The 21,165-nt window shown below is 42.0% G+C and overlaps 1 protein-coding gene across 4 annotated transcripts in view; it reads right to left on the bottom strand.

Moving 5' to 3' along the window:
* Positions 1 to 21,165, bottom strand: part of LARS2 (leucyl-tRNA synthetase 2, mitochondrial) — a 94,127-nt gene that overhangs the window by 10,460 nt on the left and 62,502 nt on the right. For all 4 annotated transcript variants that reach the window (XM_054160908.1, XM_054160906.1, XM_054160905.1 and 1 more), the window contains exons 11-20: positions 20,361 to 20,465; positions 17,907 to 18,022; positions 16,330 to 16,613; positions 13,205 to 13,303; positions 10,779 to 10,916; positions 6,532 to 6,635; positions 5,194 to 5,376; positions 3,984 to 4,153; positions 2,899 to 2,976; positions 1,326 to 1,437 (exon numbers count right to left, since the gene is read on the bottom strand). In XM_054160908.1, the coding sequence (XP_054016883.1) occupies positions 1,326 to 1,437; positions 2,899 to 2,976; positions 3,984 to 4,153; positions 5,194 to 5,376; positions 6,532 to 6,635; positions 10,779 to 10,916; positions 13,205 to 13,303; positions 16,330 to 16,613; positions 17,907 to 18,022; positions 20,361 to 20,465 (1,389 nt within the window). The remainder of the gene's footprint in view (positions 1 to 1,325; positions 1,438 to 2,898; positions 2,977 to 3,983; positions 4,154 to 5,193; positions 5,377 to 6,531; positions 6,636 to 10,778; positions 10,917 to 13,204; positions 13,304 to 16,329; positions 16,614 to 17,906; positions 18,023 to 20,360; positions 20,466 to 21,165) is intronic.

Raw genomic sequence — 21,165 nt, 5'->3', positions numbered from 1 at the left:
GATTAAGCTTTGTATCTTGCAAGTGAGGTTAATGAAGCCATTCTAGTGCTCTTTGTCATCTTATCAAACATACTTGTTGATCCCACGTTCCCTAACAGGTACTCAAATTCCAGGTTCACAAGGCACGGTATGTTTAAGCAGTTAGCCTGCACCTCTTCCTTCCACATCTCTCCCAATGTGGAAAACAAAGTCATGGCAATTGCTTCTGTATAAGCATCATTTTAATGAGATGGTACTTTGTGCTGTAAGGGAACATAGACCAGAAGCAGCTTTCTGCAGATGGATCATGTCTGATGGCACTCTTTGTTCTAAACAACTAAGCTTGGATTGAGACATCTTAAAAACACTGGGGATGAAGCCACAGAATACCCCAGCTCTCCCCAACAGATCCTGCTGTTTACAGAGCCTCTGCCACTGTGCTATTGCTTTGACCAAGAGCAGCCTTTCCTTGGCAGGGCCACACACAACTCTGAAATCTAAGCAAGTGAGTAGCTCTGCTCTGGAAACACTTTGAATGCACAAAGTTTTAGGATGCCTGTTGAATAGAAAATTATGACAACAACTTCCAAAAGTTACTGTAAAGTCCAAAACCACACAGCCATTTGTGGCAGGTCTTAGTGCAGAATATGTTCCTATCTTCCCACAGATGGCTTGGGACTTCTCCCAGGAAACCTTAAAAGCAACTGCTGAACTCTGGCACATACAGCCCTTATTTCACAAGCTTTAATGCAACTTAGTCCACTTGGAATTCAGAGCTCAAGGTTTTACAACTGAGGCAGACCTTAAAGATTTCCCATCTGCCACTCCCCACGAGAGGTTAATTTGCAGCATAACAACCCTTGGTCTCTGGAGAATTCTAAGAGAAGGATTTTTATTCAGCATTTCTTTAGCATAGGGCTCTCTGTATACCCTGGTTGATGGTTCCCTTTGCCTGAATTCCTTTAAAATTATATTTGTAGCCCTATGGCAGTTTGGAAAACAGCAGCTTCTGTCTTCATGTTCAGCTCTTGATACTGCTATCCATGTAGCACGCAGCCCACAGCAACTGACCAAGGAATTCCTCATGCAAGTCGAGTCTTGAATTTTATCTCCTTCTCCCTTTCTCTGCCTAGTCTCAAGAAATCCATCTTTGCATGCAAGGGGAAAAAACTAAAAGCAGAGAGATCTGGGAACACCCCAAGTTCCAAGTTTGTGTAGGAATCACACCAGAAGGTGACAACATAGATGCAGAATTTGGGGTAACATGCCCTGTGTGCTAAAGAGAGCTTCTCAGCCTTTCAGCCTTCATTCCTGGAACATCAATAAAAAGGTTTTTCTGTAAATACCTTTCCACATCTCTGATGCAATGTGTGGAGCCATAGGTGCAACCATAATGCAGAGCGAAGCCAAACTATCTTCAAATTCCCTGCTGTGGAAAATAAGAGGCTGTGGAGCTTGCTAAGCAAAAATAGACAGAAGGGAAAGAAAACAAATTGTTAATATTCTGAGGTGGAAGGGAAGTAGCTTAATTTAAGAAGAAAATGCAGTAATAACCCCCAAATCAATACCTATTCTTAGGACACTGTAATCACAACAAATTGAGAACCTATGAAAAGGTCTGGAGAATTACAATGACACCTGGCAGCCCTGAAATAGAATCACAGAGTCCTAGAGTGGCTCAGGTTGGAAGGGACCTCAGAGATCACCTACTCCCACGCCCCACCATGGCCAGGGACACCTCCCAACTAGACTCAGCTGCTCAAGGCCTCATCCAGCCTGGTCTTGAACACCCCCAAGGAGGAGGTAGCCACCACCTCCCTGGGCAGCCTCCTACTGAAGAACTTCTTCCTAAGATATAACGAAGTCAGTGCAGACTGTATCTGAGTAAGTTTTAGTAACTATTACTTGTTTTCTAAATTTTATCTTCACCCACCTCCCCCTTTCCAACAGGAGCAAAGGAGGAAGTGTCAGCATGCAATATGGAAACTTGGTTCTTGACAGATACTGCCCTGATGGGTTTGCTTGAGAAAAGCCAGTGCTCAAACACCTGGCTGGCTCTGGGACGCTGACTTTTGTTTAGTTTTAACATTGGCTCACCCCCACCCACCAGCCCCAAATGCAGGTGAATCACTGATGTGGAGATAAAGAACTGTCTTTGGCCTTCCCAACACCACACAGAACCCAGACTTAAGTTATCTCAGTACAGCACTGATGCAGGCCTTATTTCACCTTTCGTCAAGTTCCTTGACTTTGCCAACAAACTCCTTGGGAGCCATAAAGTATTAAATAGCATTTCAGTAAAGAAATAAAAAAATCCAAATGTTTATTTACTGTCTGGTTACATCAGATTACAGTTGTAGGCCTGAACCAGATCTAGGAGCAGTAATAAAAATAACGCTAACAGTTGAACATCATCTAAATAAAAAAGGCTTTTTTCACATCTGTTTTTCAAAGGGGAATTTGCAAACTGTACTGCTAGCAGAGAATCCAGTGGTGAATGCTCTGAGGAATGTGAGTTTATGTTTTTTCCTTGCACAGAATAACCCAAGTCCCAATATTTTGTAATTCTGTACTGCACTACTCCACCTACCTACCTATGCAATTTGGTTTAAACCACAGGAGAACACAGAACAGAGCTGAACAAAATGTACCCTTTGGAAATGACAGGATGCAGACACAGCCATCAGAGTCTGGTGGCTCTGATGGGATCCAGCTTTTCCCATGAACTCACATTTTTCAGGGTTATGGAGACACTAGAAAGTGCTGCTTCTGAACTGATTAATTCAACCATTGCTTGACCTAGAAGCAATGTTTATGACAGTAAATGACTTAAGAGAAGTTGGGCCTACAGCTGAAATATTAAAGAGTTACAGGAGTGGGATCAGAGAGAATAAGACTTCATTGCTGCTGGATACTTACCTGGAGCACGTTAGTGAGGCTCATCAGGCGGGAAATGGCGGCATTGAACAAATGATCCTTTGTGAAGTACTCTGTCACCTTGTGTGAGAAGAGAAGGGCTGTCACTGCAAACTCTCAAGCATGCAGTATTGGGGATGTTTGAATTCAAAAGAATTCTTGCTAACCAGTTTCTATTCGTGAAATATGCCCATCTTATCTCTTCCATGAACAGGACTTTGCCATGCAAACACATTATATAAACATAAACATAGGGAAAAATAAAAGGTGGAAATTCAGCTGACTGGCTTCCACTCTGCTCCAGGCCTTTAAAAGCTTCTATCAGTACCAATGAGAACTGCTTATTAGCAATTATTCCCCATTTCCTTTTAACAAACTATCTTCCCTTTGCCCTGAAAAGAGGCCTTCACTCTTGTAAATGCAGTTGTGCTGCTGAATGCTTATCCATAGCTTGCAGGATCATCATTCTAAAGTCTGTTAAAAGACCTGGAAGTTCCCTCAGCACAGAGGCTAAACCAGCAAATGTTTGTAGCCGTGGAAAAACAGCATGAGTTTATTTTGCAAGTATTTCTGCCTCCTTCTGAGCCTTGGATAATTGAATTGTCATCAATCCCATTGTGACAACACACAGGAGGAGATGAACAATCATTTCAGTAATTATTTGGGGATTAGGATAAGATAATACATTTTCACCAACAACTATAGGGAACAGCAAGCATGATAATGAGGTGTGAAACAAACATCCAAAGCTTTGGTTAGGGTTAACCTGCATAAGTCACCTCTAGAGTTGCTGCTGGAAGCAGTTACTCCAAACACAAATTGATAGCATTTTAATGCTGTAGCTTTTCCTCCTTTACAAGAGGCACACGGCACAGAAATTCTGCCTATCTAAACCTGTATACTTTGCAAAAAAGTTCTGTACCACAGAATTTGTAGGTAAATAAAATCACTTATACAGAGAATAAGTCACTTCAAAATTATGAGCTACTCATCAGGGGAAAAACCTGTTGTTTCTCTAAGTCAGGGATATGGTTTTAGCATCAGCAGCAACTTATTCAGTCATTTAGAAACTAAGTGTTTCTTTTCACCTCAGAAATCACCAGATTCTTCTGCTCCCAGATCTTTCTGGCTTCATCCTTCTCTTTCTTTTTCAGCAGCTCAGGATTGGGCACTGTTCCTGAAGTCCTTGCTTCAATCAGTTTGGTTACAAGTGCCCAGATGCGTACCTGCCATCTCTGAACGCCTGGCATAGCATCAGCTGAGAGGAATGACAGATTGCAAAAACAAATTTCAGTTACAATGAATGAATGCCAAACTTTGAAGAGAAGCAGGAAGGGTTTTGGACCCAAGATTCTCACATTAATTTATTTCCTTTCCAAAACAGAAAGATACAGCAGAAAAGCTGATTTCAGGTAGCTGGGGTTTTTCAAGAGATCTGTGCTGTTGTCATGAGATGGTGCCAGAAAGCCAACTGAGGAAAGTCCTAGAACCCACTCCTCCCAGTACAATAGTGCAATAATACATAGATGGCCACATAGGAGTGTAAAGGGCAACAGACACCAGCTAAAATAATGCTTATTGCAGTCTGAACTAAGTATCAAGAGGCTAAGAAACAGTGAAGTAGCCCTTTTCAACCAGGCAAGGGGTGTTTTATTAAAGCTTTATGCAACAGGAGGGTGAGCTTTAAATGTATGCATAAAGCTAGGTTAAAATGGATGAACCACAGTAGATGAAAGAAATGAAGACCTGTCAATGTGACAAATTGTGTGATGGCAGTAAACAGGTGCAGAGGAGGGCAAATCTTCATTTATTCAAGAAACAAGCTCATAAGAATGTCGTGTGTATATGAGTATCAGCTTCTGGGAACTCTGATTATCTTCTGATGAGATTCTGCCAAGAAGCATTTGATAGTCCTGCTTATAAAAGCCACTGCATACATATGTAAATAAATGGCAGTAACAACACACTGAAAAGTAATCTGATAGGATTCAAAAAGCAGCTTGAAATGATCCTAAAATAATCTTTTTCACTCATCATAGGAGAATGAGGTCCAAGTTTGCACTTAGAGGCACTTTTCATGCATGCTTTTAGCTCCTAGGAGGTAAGCTGCTTGTGCCAACCTCGCAAGCCTGCCTCTCAGTGAGAGCTTTGTCTTTTAGAAGAATCAAAACTTGCTCATTATACTTGTTTGATTCAATTGTGCCAAGAACATGGTCATCAAGAACTGTATTTTGTGTTTTAAATATAAAATGCAAGGAAAAAAGCCAAGCAAACATAAGGAAAAAAAATCTGCCTTACTTTTAGTATCCCACAGAATATCTTGCTCTGGGGGAGCAGCAAACAGCACATAGAGACGCAGGGTGTCGATGCCACACTCTTTCACAAACTCTTGAGGATCTATTCCATTGTACTTAGATTTGCTCATTTTTTCCCAAGCCACTTGGAGCTTCTCACCAGTTTTCAGGTGAACTGCCTCAGTTCCTAAAATATTAAGATGTAACAGAAAATATTACAACCAATTTGGCTCATTCGTAGCAGCAATTCATTTTGTTGCCTAAGCATATGAAATAACAATTTCCAGTGGTTTTATTTGGTTTCCAAACAAAAACAAAAATCACCCATTGTAAAATCACCCACTGTAAACATCCCCTTCCCTCCCTAGTTTTACCTAGTTAAGTGTTTGAACACAGGTAATAGCCCAATGCTTTCACTGTATCCTGTCAGCAAGCCTCATTCTGTAGCAGGTGCTTGGCCCATGTGCCACCCTAACAACCCCAAAGATTGAAGCACTGTTACAACTGTGGCCTTGAAAACCTCCCAGAGAGGTGTACTGATTTGGCGCAATTTTGACCTGCACTTTACTTCTACAAACACCAGATTTACAGGGTTCAACTGCAGTGATCCTGGCAGGAATGTGGCTTCTGTTGCATGAATGTGGAGCTGGAAAGGGGCATTTACACTGATAAAGGTGCAACCCAGCAAACCCACCTGCTGCAGAAAAGCCCTAGATTTTCTGGAAGAAAAATAGAAGAGCAGACACAGGTAAGCATATGAAGGGGGGTTATTGTTTGTTTCTTTTATAACTGACTTAGGGAGTTTGCATGCCAGAAGAACAGTGAAAACAAGGTTTTGTGAGAGGAGTGCTTAAGAGAGGCAAACATGACCAAAGCACTCTTGTTACAGGTCCCCAGCCTAGGACTTGCTGCTCCAGTTTATGCAGTGAAGTCACTGCAAAAAAATGGAGAAACAGGATTTGTTCCTGCTAAGTACACCAACATCTGTGTTAGCTTTGCCACAATGTTTTTGTAGGTTGGCTGTTTGCTGGGACTACAAACTCCAGTCAGCAAGCTGCTGAGCACTGTCTTAACAAAACTGCTTTCTGATCTTTTGGACTCTCCTGGAGCTAAAATAACACCACAGCATGGTTTCTGTGTTTGGATGCTACTAATAAAAGTCGCTGGGTTAGTAGGGTCTCTGTGAGCTTAGCAGTGCATAGGAATCCAAACCTCACAGGAGTTGCTCTCCAGTTGAAATATTACAAGGATTCACTTCTAATTCCAAATTTCCCCAGCACTAAAACTTGACCACCAAAGCAGCCCCTGATTTTCTGGATGCACCATGCCAGTGAGATCTTACCAGTGAGATCAACCTCTTCTCTCTTCACACACTGTCCTGTTGTTGGTAGTCTGAACGTCTGGTTCTTGATAAGACCTTGAACCAGGAGCTTGTGGAAAGGCTCCCTAAGGATGGAAGGAAAAAGGATTTTTGTGTTGAAAAGAGCTGTCAAAAGCACAGTTTCTGATAAGCCTCAGGTGTTAAGCCAATCAGGAACAACGATGTAATGCAACAAGAATTTCAAAGTTGACTACACAAAAATGGCTGTCACCTTAGAAGGAGCACTCTGCACTTATTCACGGTGGCTGGCTGGCAAGAACAAGGCTTTATTTGCATTCTGCACACATTCTTGCATCCTAATTCAGTACTGAGATATTCTAACATCACTTTTCAGATTAACATATGCACAATACACCAAAGTTTCCTGGCCAAAGTTTCCTGGCCAGCAATTTCACCAACTCCAAGCTGAATCCTCATGTGTTAAAGCATTCAAGTACCTGGCATCACTGTCTCACAAATATTTAACTGTAGCTTCTCCCTGAGGGCATTCTGAACAAACTCTCACGGCACAGTTCTTTCTGTAAAGGGAGAAGGGCAGTTTCTCTAACAGAAGCACTTGCATGCCTTGGCCCTTTGTAAAACTACCCATGAAGACCTAGCTGTAAGCAAGAAGTACACTAGAAAAATGGCAATACCGGGAAGTATGCACAGCAGTGGATCCATTTTTTAGTTTGAACATTAAAACTTTATTTTTGTATCAAAATTTGCACCAGGAAGAGTAAACTCTCATGAAACTTGTGTATGACAAGGCTGAAAAAAAGCCTTAGAAGCATCAAAGCTAAGGGCAGGAGTGCAGTCAACAGGGGCTAGGGAGAAGGTACTGAGCCAGCCTGAGGAGGTGCACACAGACTAGGGAGCCTGAAAACCCATTTAGAAATAAAGGAGATTAAGAAGATGAGAACTGAAGTAAAATTTAGACAGCATGAACAAGTGCTTTAAAAGTAGGAGGCAGTATTGGCTAAATTCTCAAAGAATTATCTCAAGTTACCCAAGTAAATTAGAAGATGAAATCAGGAAAAAAATCCTTTTAATCCTCTAATCAACAACTGGTGGAAAGATGCGTCAGGAGCTAACTGTTCAGGAGAAGTACTTTGTACAAACTGAAGGCATTATACCAAGGAAAAACCAAAATTATTTTCCACCTTCTCATTCAGCACTTCACTCTGTTATTGACACAGCTACACTTGCTGCTACCTAAAATAAAGTTAATGAGGTCTCCAGAAGATCCGAAGCAGAGAGCGCTCTGGACTGGAAGTGATTTTTCAAGGCATACTTCTTTTTAATGACAAAGAGTTAGTTCAGATCATTTGCCAAGTTATGAAGAGCTGAAAGCAGGAAGGAGCATTTCCTGTTGTTGTTTATGCTGACAGAGGCCACAAAGCTGCAGTACAAAACACATCGCCATGTATGGGGAAAAGCCTAGGAGGCCCTGGCGGGAGACGTGCTCAAAAGGAGCAAGAAACTGAGGCCAGGTCTGCACGGCTGCTGGAGTGCACGTTGAGCGTGCTGGAGGCTCCATCTCACGGCCACCATGCAGAGTTACACTTTAGTTCCCATCAACAAAACCACGCAGTTGCAGTCTTCTAGAACGTGATACTCCTCCCCCTGCCTGTGCTTTGTGCCCGTTCTCTCTAGAGAGGAACACACAATGAATGGAGGGGGGTAAGCATGACTGGCAGATCAGGAACTCATTCCCGGTGCCACATCTTCATGCTCCTTGCTCTGCTCTGTGAAAGGTGAGAAGCAGGACTTTATGGCCTGCCTGGAAGGACTCTATGGAGCTTACAACAGTGAAAAATAATGCCCTCAAAAGAAGGGACAGCCATAGCAAGGGAGCTGCCTGCCTGTATTTCCATCTTGAACCTTTAGAAAGGCTGAGAGCACCCCACGCTGTGCTCTAGAGTGAAGACCTTGGTCCAGTCATGGTCAGCTGAGTTCAGGTGCTAGTGAAGCAACACCAGAGTAGGAGAGACTAAAGATGCAGAAGCTGATCATTTTGGCCAGAAAAAGATCAAATTATATTGAACATTCAAGATGTAAAAGTCACTAGCTGAGTGCCTTTCCTTCAAATCAACAGCAGTGACCAAGTCCCTGGTGAACACAGAGAAGCTCTAACATCCTTCCTTCACAGGCCAACCCGCCACATGCAGAGCTTCTTTTACTCTGTAAGGCAGCCACATGAAAACAGTGCCTTCTTATTCAGCACATCTGCCATCACAACAAACCTGCTGACTTAATGGCAACAAGAACCTTTTCTACTGTTTTGGAATCCCTCAGGGAGGTTGTGCTAGATTCCACTTCCAATTATTCATCAGACAGAACTGCTTCCTGAAAGCAGAGTACAGCCAAGTCCTCTGCCACTGGCACTTGCTGTCACAGCGCCGAGCAGGTGTAAGCCAGGGCATCAGCGCACGCTCACCGTGCCAGGCTGAGCTGCAGCAGCTGAGGAGGCTGCTGGTCCCTCTGCCAGCAGTGGTCACAGCTGGAGGGCTGACTGGCTGCTGAATTAATTCTGGAACGGATGCACTTCACAGCCCAGATTGCTAAAACAAAGTGACATCAATTTGGGCTTCATCTGTTAGCACCACAAGTACCAATGCCCAGAGGGTGCCATCTATTCTGTCTTGGCATCACTGAGGAAATGAGCAACATTTCCCACCACCTCCAGTGCAATGCATTCAAAAGAAGGTCATGCCCCATCTTCAGGGGGTATCTCAACTACACTGACACCTTTCAGAAGCCTCCATGCATTTTCTATTGAAAGCACATGTGATGTTTGTAATTGCCTATTTTATCTATGACTCCTGTAATATTTCTCTAATATTCATGAACATCAGATCTGAAGAGATTGTTTGGAAAATCTAAACCATGGAATTTTTATTTCCAACCTCATTATTACCTTAGTACACCATTAAAACACTATCAGGAAAGGTTCCAGTGGATTGGCAAATCAGAGGGTAGAAGCCAAACAATAAAATTTCCATGAAGAAAGCTATCCAAATGAAAAATTACTACAGACTAATGGGGGAGTCATAAAAATGTCAGGACATCAGATAATCCCTTAAATGGCAGCAGCTCATGAACTGAGAATTTTCCTAATTCCATCAGTGAGCAAGACCTGAGCTGCTAGGGGAAAGACTGCAAAGGCAGGAGAGGGCAGTGTTTACCAGTTTGGTGTTTTCCCTCAGAGCTGTGCACTTCAACAACATGACTTTACGCTTCCTAACAATAAGCTCGTCATTTCTAATCACTCTTTTCAGACCAGCCCTTGAGCAGTCCTAACAGAAGGCTGAGCAAGGAGTTCAGTGTGAACTATGTGTAGGTTCCTCTTTTACACCAAGCTTTTAGAGAGGCCACTAGTAAAGAATGAATGTGTACAGGTTGTCAGATGACAAATTCCTGACCAGTTCTTCTCATGGAATCACTCATTGTGGCTCCAGCTATTCAAACATTGCTGCTGATAGAAGAGGACAGAGCACAGGACATGGTTTTACTGCTCTGACACTTGTATCCTCCCAGCATTCCTGTCATGGCATTTTAAGATACAGAAGGGCAGAATTTCAGTGGAAATGGGAATGTTGAGCTGAGAACCTAACTGAGAGACCAACATCAGGTAACTCACCTTCCTGCCTCAAACTTTCCCTACCCAAACCAGGGGATAATGAATATATATATATGTACGTATGTATGTATATATATATATACCAGCATCAGCAGAGTAGCTAAGAGTATTTATATCACAATAATAATAAAGAAATGGCCAGCAGATACATACACAGCTCTTGCTTAGCAAGAAGTGCTCTGCACTGTTGAGCTCCAGCACTGCACTGAATTCCAGCAGTGTTCAGTTTTCTATATATGCATATTTGACTGATGGGAATGGTATTGCTGGCAAGAAGTTCCCTGGTCTGAAATAACAGCACTACTCAGAACACCTGAACTTAGGAGTGTACAAAGGCTTTTGCAGGCTCAAAGCCTACAGCAGCATTTGAAGCCTTCAAGGCAGCTGATGCCCTTGTAATAAAAGCACCATGCACAGAGAAAATGTGGCTGCCTGAGAAACCAAGTCGTGGGCCAAGACTGACAAGCAGAAGGGTGGAAAATTCAGGCTTAGTCAGGGTAATGGTCATCATCATACCAGTGCCCATTAACACTCTTGCTGGTCAGGTGAACTGTGAAGTCCTTTTACAGAACTGTGTGAGGCTTACTTGTGTTTTGTCATCTTCAGATGGTGGCAGAAATGGCTGAAGAACCTGGCATAGAACAGGTGCATAACAGCATGCTCCTTGCCCCCGATGTACAGATCCACAGGCAGCCAGTAGTCTGCTAAATCACTGCTGAAGGGCCTGAAAGACAATTACAGAGAAAATACAACCTGGAAAAGAAAGATCAGCTCTACTAAAGCAGCTCATCAAACCTGACTGGCTGCCCCTGTTTCCCAAGAGCAATGCATGTGCAATAAAATAACTTTTTTTCTTTTGCTATCAGATCTTGTTCATCTGCAAGAAGTGACATGCCTGTTAGAGACAGGAATTTAATTTCCACTGAGAGGCAGATCCACACAAATATTTTTCTCTATTTTAGGCAAGCAACTAGGATATCACACAGACTACCCGAGAAAGTGATGAAAACACCTCCTTGTGCTTTAAATGATTTTTTTATAAACACCCTGTGGCTAGCCTTTAAATTTTTTAGTATTTACCAAGTTTTACATACAAATACATTAGAGCGAAACACAAAAGCCACCTCCACTCAAAACCAGTTGATTTCAGTTAATGGGAGGTTTGCAATGGAGCTGTTTAAGGCTGCAAAACATTCTGAAGAGTCAGAAGGCTCGCTGCACTGCAGCTGAAGGATGCTCTGCACTTACAGTACATTTGTCATTTACAGCATATTTACTGTGTCACTGGAGGTCACCTCTGTGGTCTCCTAGCATTGCTGACTGCTTCATTAAATATTGTTATGTCTCCTGTATTGGGCTCCTGACTGCCAAACATCTCTTGCACAGATGTTCTTCTTTAATGGATGCTTTACGGCCCCATCCCCACAAATTTGCTGGGTTTGTCAGCCTGATCATTCCATCTGTACTTTCTGTAAGAGCTGCTCTCAGTTCCTCACAGATGAGCCCAACAAATTGTGGATCTGGGACTCACATCTTTAGTGGAACAAATCAAAATTATCCTGTTCACAAGGCTCCACAATCACAATAAATCTTTCAAATCCCAGACCTGTGAAATATGGCTTATCAAAGCAAAGGGTTTGTGTATCCACAGCTTAGCTAAAAACCCAAATAAACAAACAAAATGCAGGTAACAAGCTAGTGCAGAAAAACCAGAAATGTTCTTAACTCAATATAAAACAGATTTAGCTACACTAAGCTGCTGCTTCAACAGCTGGCTGTTACATCTGACTGTTTCTTCAACTTCAGGAAATGCCCATGCATGTCAAACAGCCACTAAAGAGGAAGCAATCTGCCTGACTTAATAGGAGTAATAAATTCACACTGTCACTACAAAATAATTAAAATTAACATAGAATAAAAGCTTTCACAGAAGATTTTAATTCAGTTTCACTGAATTAGTGAACTGAATTAGTGCTGCCAATATTTTAAAAAAAAACCAAACAAACCAAAACTGTCCCAGCTCTCCTAAATCCCTCAGGCTGTATTACATAGCCAGACAGTGCTCTGGACAATAAACAAATCAATCCCCAAACAGCCCTGCATGTGGTATGTACATCTCCAAAATGCAACTCCTTCCATCCTGCTCAGACTACACAGCAGAGCTGTGCCACTGCTTCCTCTTTGGAAAACCCACTGCTAGCAGCAGCACCTCTACAGGCAGCCTACAAAGTAGAAAAACAACTCAATAACCACATCTGTCTTCTTCCCACACTCTCCACACTGCAGCCATGAGCACACAGCACATGGAAAACCTCCATTCACTAACTATGGCTACAAAGTGCAGACAGCAAGAGCTTGCTGTCACACCACTTCAGGCTTGTGCATGGGCAGGTACCAAGAGTTACCAGAACTCCAAAGGAGAAAAAGGAAGCTGTTCTTGGCAGCTGGAAGTTACACTAGACTTGGCAGTGGAACAGAACTGCCTGCCACATATGGAGCTCAGTGTGTGGCCAGGGAGGGTGCACTCCATGAAACTTAAGAGTCATGGCTGTAATTCTTGATGGCACCCTCCACCAAGGACCATCTTTAGCTGCTCCTCAGCTGAATATTTCCATTGTGCCCTGCCCCATAATGCCCTTTCATGCCAACTTCTGCTCCTTTCCCTGTAGCTCCTATGCCTACACAGCTGTGTCTACACATCCTGTTCTTGTAGATGTCCTGGCATGGAATCAACCAAATGCCTTATTTTTAGAGAAGTCCCTAGTCCACCCTGCACTATGCTCAGGCTGGAGGGCAGGGACAAAATAAGAGCAGCACATCTTCTGCAACAGCATTTACAAGCTAGTAGGACCAGAGTGTCTCGCCTCTCCCTTCCCTTCTCCCCTTTGTGAAGCAGACTTGTCCTTGATCACAGAATGGTGGGGGCTGGAAGGGACCTCAGGACATAATCTAGTCCTACACCCTGCTACAGCAGCTTCTCCTAGAGCAGGCTGCCCAGTTCACAGCTCTCACCTCTCCGTGTTGTTAGGGTCTGTGTACCTCAGGTAGTACCAAGCAGAATCAACGAAGGTATCCATGGTATCCACTTCTCGCTGTGCTGCTGCCTTACACCTGTGTGAGACAGAAAGAGAAAAGCTCTTCTGAGGTAAGTGAAAAGCCTGGGAAAAATCCAACCCTGTACAGAGTGTTCAGGAAGACTTTTAGACTGAAAACTTAGCCTAAAGAGAGTGACATGTTCAGCACTGACAGGCCTGACTCACCTTCCCTCTCCTTCCCAACTGACCAAAATACAAAGCTAAAAGAAGCCTGAAGAGCTGTGACACCCAGTGATAGTGGAAGACAGCCCCACACCAGACTACCCTTGGAATGCTGGAATGATTTCAGGATTGCCACTGCAAAAGAAACAAAGCACAGACAAAGGTACTCTGCCATGAAGCTGATGGCTCTGAACCAAGCACACTCATCAGGTACAGCAGACAAATGGTTTTCTAAGCATTTAGCAGAAGGTGAGTGCCTCTCACTGATGGTCTGTACAAAAAGGTCTTCGCAGATCCCACTTGTCATCTCTAAAAAAATGTAACTGAATTTCAGCTTTCACTGAGATGCAGCAAATCTCCTGTAGACCTTGCAGCACAATTTTCACTGGTGACTATGGCAAATCAATTTTTGCTTGAAGTTACACTGGCAGCCCTAAGCAACAGTTTAAAACAAATGTTAGAAGTTCAGGTTGCTTGCTGCTAAGATAAATTATTTGTAGGAGCCAATAATCCCATTTAATAAAGTTCCATTTGTAATGAATGATTCCTCTTTTAAACTCTTCCTGTTGAAGAGCTGGGATGATTCTAATGCCACTAAGCAGCCTACCACATACATGTATGTGACCACCACTGGCTACACATTCCAAACCTGTGCAACCTGTAACTGTATGTAGCTGTAGAAGTAAGTATGTGTGTAATAAATACACATAATAAATGGGGACTGGCTAGTTAATATTTTTCAACTGCATCTTTCCAGTCTGATCAAGCTCAGTGACTGAGCTGTAACGTGTACCTGCTTGCTTGCCTGCCTGCCACTTCAGCTTGGCTTGCTGAGGCAAGTTTCCCAGAGCATCCCCACTTAACACTTCCCTTCACTGTCTCTGCTCCAGGTCCTACTCTACCACCAAGTTTCCTTTCAATTTAAGTAATGTAGTAGAGAAACATTACTTCTAACTGCTTTCTAACATGGAATAAACCTTTCAGTAAATTGTACCTACAAGCAGAGACATGGCCAATGTAAAACAATACAGCATTGCTTTGACACAGAATTGCTTTTCTGGCCAAAGCAAGATTACTTTACAGCCATCGGACCACAGTTATATCTGCTTCATGCCTCTGATGTTGCCTACACTGCAGCGGGACACAGCTCACAGGCATCTTTCACCATCTGTACCATTTCTATCAATACTGTGATCACAGGCACAATGCTGTAACCTCATTAGATGATCTTCCAACCACTCACACAACTACCTGGACTTGTATGCCAATGAGTAACTTGGGCATCTCCTCCCATCTATGATTGTTAACTAACATTATCTCCACTCAAATGCAGACTTTGCTATCTTTCCATCTTGCTTTCTTCTTTAATCCTAGGTATTAAATGCAACTAAAAAAAATTCTCTTACTGGAGAGAAATAAAGGAAGGGATGATGATAAATCCTCAGAACAAGGCAAACCAAGGACAACTGTGCATACTCAAAAGGAGCGTCTCAAAGGATTTAACATGGTAGCAGACATGGGGATGAGTAATTCTGAAGATAGCTGTCAAATAGGTGAGAATTTGGAAGTCAAATAAAGGTGAGAATTAAAAAAAGGTTGATTTCAGCAAACTACCACACTTTAGGCTACGAAACTAACCCTGTTTAACTTCATTTTTCACTGAAATAATGCACTTGATTAACATCTAAGTTGGGCACCCACAATCAACTGTCCAGAATCAGCAGGGATTTTCTATACATCAAAAGTACATTGTTGCCTGGTAAACAACAAAATCATTTTTAATTAAGGTCAAGAGGAAGCCAAGAGTGCAAACAGTGACTTGGAGTCAAATCAAGAAAATTTTTCAGCTGAAATTAGGAATTGTAGACCAAGGCATTTCAGGGGATCTTGTTTAGTGAGGCTTCACTGCAAGAGTCAGGCTTTGAAAAACACTCACATCTGTAATTTAAAGAGGCATATCTGAGATTTTCTGTGCAGAAACATGGAACTAAAAGTGTCTTTTACATAAAATATCTATTATCCATAAAGGTCAAAACAGACATTCCCAGAGAACCACGGAACTGCTGTGTGCAAGCCACTTAACTAGAAATTAAATCCACACTGATACTCTACCCTTCAAATGTTAAAATAGATTTAGATGTTATTGCATTGCACTGCTGATGAGCATCTTCCCCAGGTTAGCTCATCTGCTGCCAGATCCTTCTGCAGAACCTGTGTACAAACTCCAGAGCACAGAGGACCTAAGCAGCCCTCAAATTTACACAACTGATTTTCATAACACCTCTCACTACTTGCATTAGGCTGCTTAGTTTCTTAAACAGATGGACTACAAAGAATAAAGACTGCAGCATCCAGGACTGTCTCCTTCCCTCTGAAAGACATGCTGGCATCTGCAATACAGCGAGTGTGATTCTTCATGATAAACATTTATATAGCTGAGGAAACACTTTACTGTTGAACTACAGCTAAGAAAATGAACATAATGTTAGTTTCTTAGCAAATGGACATAATTCACTGATCATACAAATTCTGCTGGGGAAAGATAATTCAAATTTCTATCATAAATTAGGTGGGAAATACTGCTAACAAATATGGGGCAGGGTCAAAACTATTCTCTCCTTCCTTTTTTATTTCCACCAACTTAAAACCAGTGAGCTTTGCTTCAGTCCATTTATGAAGAAATAGCAGTGGAGGTCTGTGTTGCAAAAAAGTTTTACAACATATACAAGGAAAAAAAACCCAAAAATCTATGCTGGGTCAGAGTAGACATCACTTTGGAGTAGTACCCTGCTGAGAGGGTTCAGTTGTCACCACTCACAGGCACAGGTGCAGGTACAAAGGGATCTCTTCCAGTCTGCAGTAAATGCAGCCCTGACTTACCTGGGGCAGGAACAGTTCACCCATTCTGGAGCTGTTTCTAAAGGTGAGGCTCCCTTGCCTGTGAAGGTGGTTACATTGGGCAGCACCACAGGTAAGTCTTCGTAAGGCACAGGGACAATGCCACAGGTCTGGCAGTGAATGACAGGAATAGGAGTTCCCCAGTAGCGCTGGCGAGAGATTAACCAGTCTCTTAATTTGTCGCTTGTTAGGTCTCCACCTAGGCTTTTATTTTTGGCCTGCTGAGTAACAGCCTTGAAAGCCTCCTGCCGAGTCATGCCTGTGATCTGATTAAAAAACAGAAAAAGAAGAAAAATTTGTACTTGCTGTCACTCAAAATACAAGGACAAAAAAAAATAAAATCACAAATGCAATTTCTGAGAGTTCAAGTATTAATTTACTTTCCCCCTTCCTCCTAGCCAAGAGACTATTCACATTTAAACCCTGTTGCTCAACGGTCTGAACAAAACAAGGCTGAGACACAGACTTGCAGACTCAGCTGCTATAAGCTGAATATCACCAACACAAGGTACATACTGAGGAAATGCTAATGGTGAAGATGCTCTCTCTCCCCTGTTCACTACAGGTTTTTCTCCTCTTGCTTTCACATAGAGCTTAACCACTTAGGCCTTAACTGTTATGTAGCAGAGTATAAGCTTTGTGTCCACTAGCAAACACATTTTTTTCAAGCTGTGTAAAGGCACATATCCCACAAAATAGCCAAGGTTGGAAGGGACCTCAGAGATCATTTACTCCAACGCCCCTGCCACGGGCAGGGACATCTCTCAGCTAGACTCAGCTGCTCAAGACTTCATCCAACCTGGCCTTCAACACCCCACAGGGAGAAGGCAGCCACAGCCTCCCTGGGCAGCTGATTCCACCCTCCTATTGAAGAACTTATTCCTCAGATCCAGTCTAACCCTGCTCTCCCTCACCTTCAAACCATTCCCCCATGTCCTGTCTCTAGACACCCTTAGGAAAAGTTCCTCTGCAGCCTTCCTGTAGGATCCATTCAAGTATTGGAAGGCAGCTATAAGGTCCCCCTGGAGTCTTCTCCAGGCTGAACTCCAGCTCTCTCAGCCTGTTCTCATAGCAGAGGTGCTCCAGCCCTTGGATCATTTTTTGTGGCGCTCCCCTCCTCTGGACTCACTCCAACGGCTCAACGTCCTTCTTATGAACATCATTTAAGGATCAGATTTGTCACTTCAGGTAAATGTGTTACCATAAAGGCTTACACCATATTTCAGTGAACCCATGGAAAAACGACTGGTATGTTAGTATTTGCCTTAAAAACATATTGAGATGATGAAATAATAACAAACCTTTAACAGGGTTTGAATTATTCAGTTTCCACTATAAAACTCAGAGCAACACTGTACAAATTTTATTGCTATGAAGGAACCAACATATTTAATCATTAAATTATTCCTAGAAATTCAGTGCTACAAGCACTGGCTTGATCCGTAAAAATTAAAAACTCAAAGAAACTCCCTTTAATTGTGCAGAGTATCTGGCACTCCTGAGAAAACTGATTTAGTTTGCATTGTCGGTTGGGAAGAACTCCATTCCTCTCTACCCACCTCTGCAGAATTAATTACTTTCTCCAAACCATCTGGCAGCGTCTCAATGACTTCAGTGAACGAAATGCCCAGATCCTTGGCTACTGCAGCATCTTCTGCACTAGTACTGGGAATTGCTGCAAAGGCAGAACAAGTCAGTCAGTTCTAGGATTGGCTAACATGGACATCAATCAGCAGTTTGAGGATAAAGATTTTATTTCTGTGACACCCACTTCACAATGACTTATGTTTGCTCAAAGGAGTTCAAAAAGCTAGGGACAATAAAAATGTTTTCATCTTCCTTAAGCAGGGAAATGCAAGCAGCAGTAATTGCAAATGCATTTTCTTAATTTCTCTGCAATCCACATATTCAGCAATGTCCCACCTCAGAAAAGTGATTGCTCATTGGAATGGGCTGTGGTTTAGTTCATTAGATGGTGTTGGGTGATAGGTTGGACTTGATGACCTCAAAGGTCTTTTCCAACCTGGTTAATTCTATTCTATTCCATTCCATTCCATTCCATTCGGCTGAAAATTTGAGGCTTCTGACTAAGCACTAAAATAAAGCTACAAAATTTAGATAATAAACTATTCAATATAGTATTTTTAAATAATACCACTTTTAATTCTATTTACTAACATGAGAGACAAATCCCAAAGCCCTCTTGTTTCAGTGGTAAATTTAATCTCCTCCTAATTTCAGAGGTTATTAAAATGTACCACAACACAGCAGCCTCTAACATTACTAAGTCTTTAACTTATTATGGCAGACATGATTTATGAACTCAGGGAAACAACTCAAATAACAGCAATTTTCTGTTCCAAACACAACTCCCAAAGCACTTCCCGCTGCTGTTCCAGTCAGTTACAGTTCTTTCCCTTTGCACCCAATTATTTTGGTCAGTCACACACCTCAGCTCTACTTGGACCTCTCCCTTTCAGGGTGAGTGAAGCCATTTCTTAACTCTCTTCTCACCTGTATTCTGAAATAACACTATGAGAGTTGCTATTTCCAGACAGAAATATGACTTTCTGCATTTTTTTTTCCTTTCAGTGAGGATTTATTTAATATTTTGATCAATCTTGTGCAACTGCTGTCATCTTTAAAAGGCATAGAAACTTATCTCAACAAGCCACTGCCAACATTGTGAAAACTACAAAATATTACTGAACAAATCAGAATTACTCACATGCAAACTACTCCACTCAAAACTGGTTTAACATTGCCTGTGTTCAGGCAATGAAATGCCTGCTCTACATGAACTCCATCAATATCTGGAAGTCTGGAAGCAGACAACTAAAAGCAAACCAAGCAGAATTTCCCTGTGACAAAGAACTCCTTAGTTAGCAGAACAGTGAATGGCGACTTCATCTTTCCAGCAGATGGATGCTCTTGCCATTTCAAGGCCCTGCTATGGAATAATGTCTATATATTCCTTTGGCAGAGCCCTGCATCCTGCAACAGGTGGCTTCATAATATGCTCTGCAGAGGGGGGAAAAAACAGCCCCCCTTTTTGGTCTTCCTCCTTTTGAAAAGATGATTCTATCAATTCACAACTCTTAACAGCTGGCATCCAGCACTTGCTTGGAAGAGCTGGGCTGTTTCCAGCAGACAGAAGGCCCAAGGTATGTGCCAGAGAGCAAGCTGGAAGCTTTTCATGAAAAATAAGATTAGATCTCAATTATTTGGCTTCTCTTACACGAGGAAAAGTTCTGGTTCTCAAACTCAGAGTAATTTCTCAAGTGTAAGATGTAGGCACGTTCTGAAGGAGGTGGATTATTTCCATCAGCCTTGTGAGGGTTATTTGAGATGTTTTTGCATGGTAAGCTGGTTCTATTCAGTCCAGTTGTTACGCAGGAACAGTCAATACTGCCAGTGGTGTAGAAAAAAGTAGCAGCTCCAGGGCAGGAAAGAATAACCAACAGGGAAGCAACAAAAAGGAGCTGAGGGGTACAGAAGGCATGGGACAGGGAAAGAAAAGAGAACTAACTCACATTAGGATTTTACATCTATTTTATATTATTATTTTACATTTATTGTACACTTACTGCCTGAAACATTGCTCTATGAGGATTTGCATAAGACATGTAAACATAACACACAAAAAAGCTTGCAAAATATTTACATCAAACAATGGTAGAGTTCTGTGTTGGTTAGTAATGGTGAGAGAGAGCCAAGCAGACACACACTGTAGGTAATCAATCCTCTTAAGATCTGAAGATCCTCAAATGTAGCTCATTAAATGTACTAATTTTATAATGCTGCCATTAAAATTCTTCATTCTGTAAATCTCTTTCCCCACACAGGTTCCACGTAGCTACTTTTCCCATCCTTATTCACTAGGAAGAACAGGAATGAAGAACAGAGTTCAGAAGAGGTCCCTATTGTTTAGAGATTGGCCACAGCAGCACCGCCTGCTCCACCACAGTGAGTGAACACTAAACTACTCCACTTAGCCATTAAATGTCACCTACCTATTTTAGTATCAAGGTAATTCTCAAAACTGGTGTTTGGTGAGATGACTACAGGAATCTCCTGCTCTGTAAGCAAATTCACAGCTGTCACAGATGTGATTGAGTCTGAAAAACAAACATAATGACCCCAGGAAGTTAAATATGACGGAAGATATGCTAACAATACTGACTGTTACAACTCACTTTACCTTAAACATTCAGGAAATGGAAATCCTAGTTTTGTCTAAAAAAAAAAATAAAATTAAAAGCCTAATCACATTTCTAAAGAAATGTCAGAAATAAAGGAAACAGTGTCTTAGAGAGTAAGGCTACTATACCTCACCACAAATGCTGTCACTGTTTATTTATGATTACAATTTGCTTTTCATATTTCAGCTGAGATGTCCTTATTCTAGAGAAAATTCCTCACTCTCACTGCAGAGTTTTCCTCCCCTGCTTAAAAACAGTATAAAAGGCATTGTTTCACTCTTTAAAAGCAATGGACCAAAAATCCTGGTGAACAGGAAGCTGAGGGAGTAGGACAGTCTGCTTTTAAAAATAACTTCTCTCTCTTCCATCTAGCAATTAATGCTGATTTTATATTGGAATCTAAATTAATAACTGCAGTTTATGAAGCCACTTTTCTTGTGCTCATTTGCTCACACTGTTATAATGAGAGCTATACAGAGATGACATGATACTGACCAAGTGAAAGAATGCTTGCAGCGTGCTCTAGTAGGATCATGAACACCGAAAGGGTCCAGCCTTCATCTCATGCTCTCAAAACTGGGAGACTGATTCTGAATGAATAAACATTCCTCTCAAC

The sequence above is a fragment of the Dryobates pubescens genome, chromosome 4 (genome assembly GCF_014839835.1).
Source record: "Dryobates pubescens isolate bDryPub1 chromosome 4, bDryPub1.pri, whole genome shotgun sequence".
Classification (NCBI taxonomy): Eukaryota; Metazoa; Chordata; class Aves; order Piciformes; family Picidae; genus Dryobates; species Dryobates pubescens.
The sequence above is the reverse complement of the archived record's forward strand: the minus strand, read 5'-3'. Positions and strand labels throughout refer to the sequence as shown.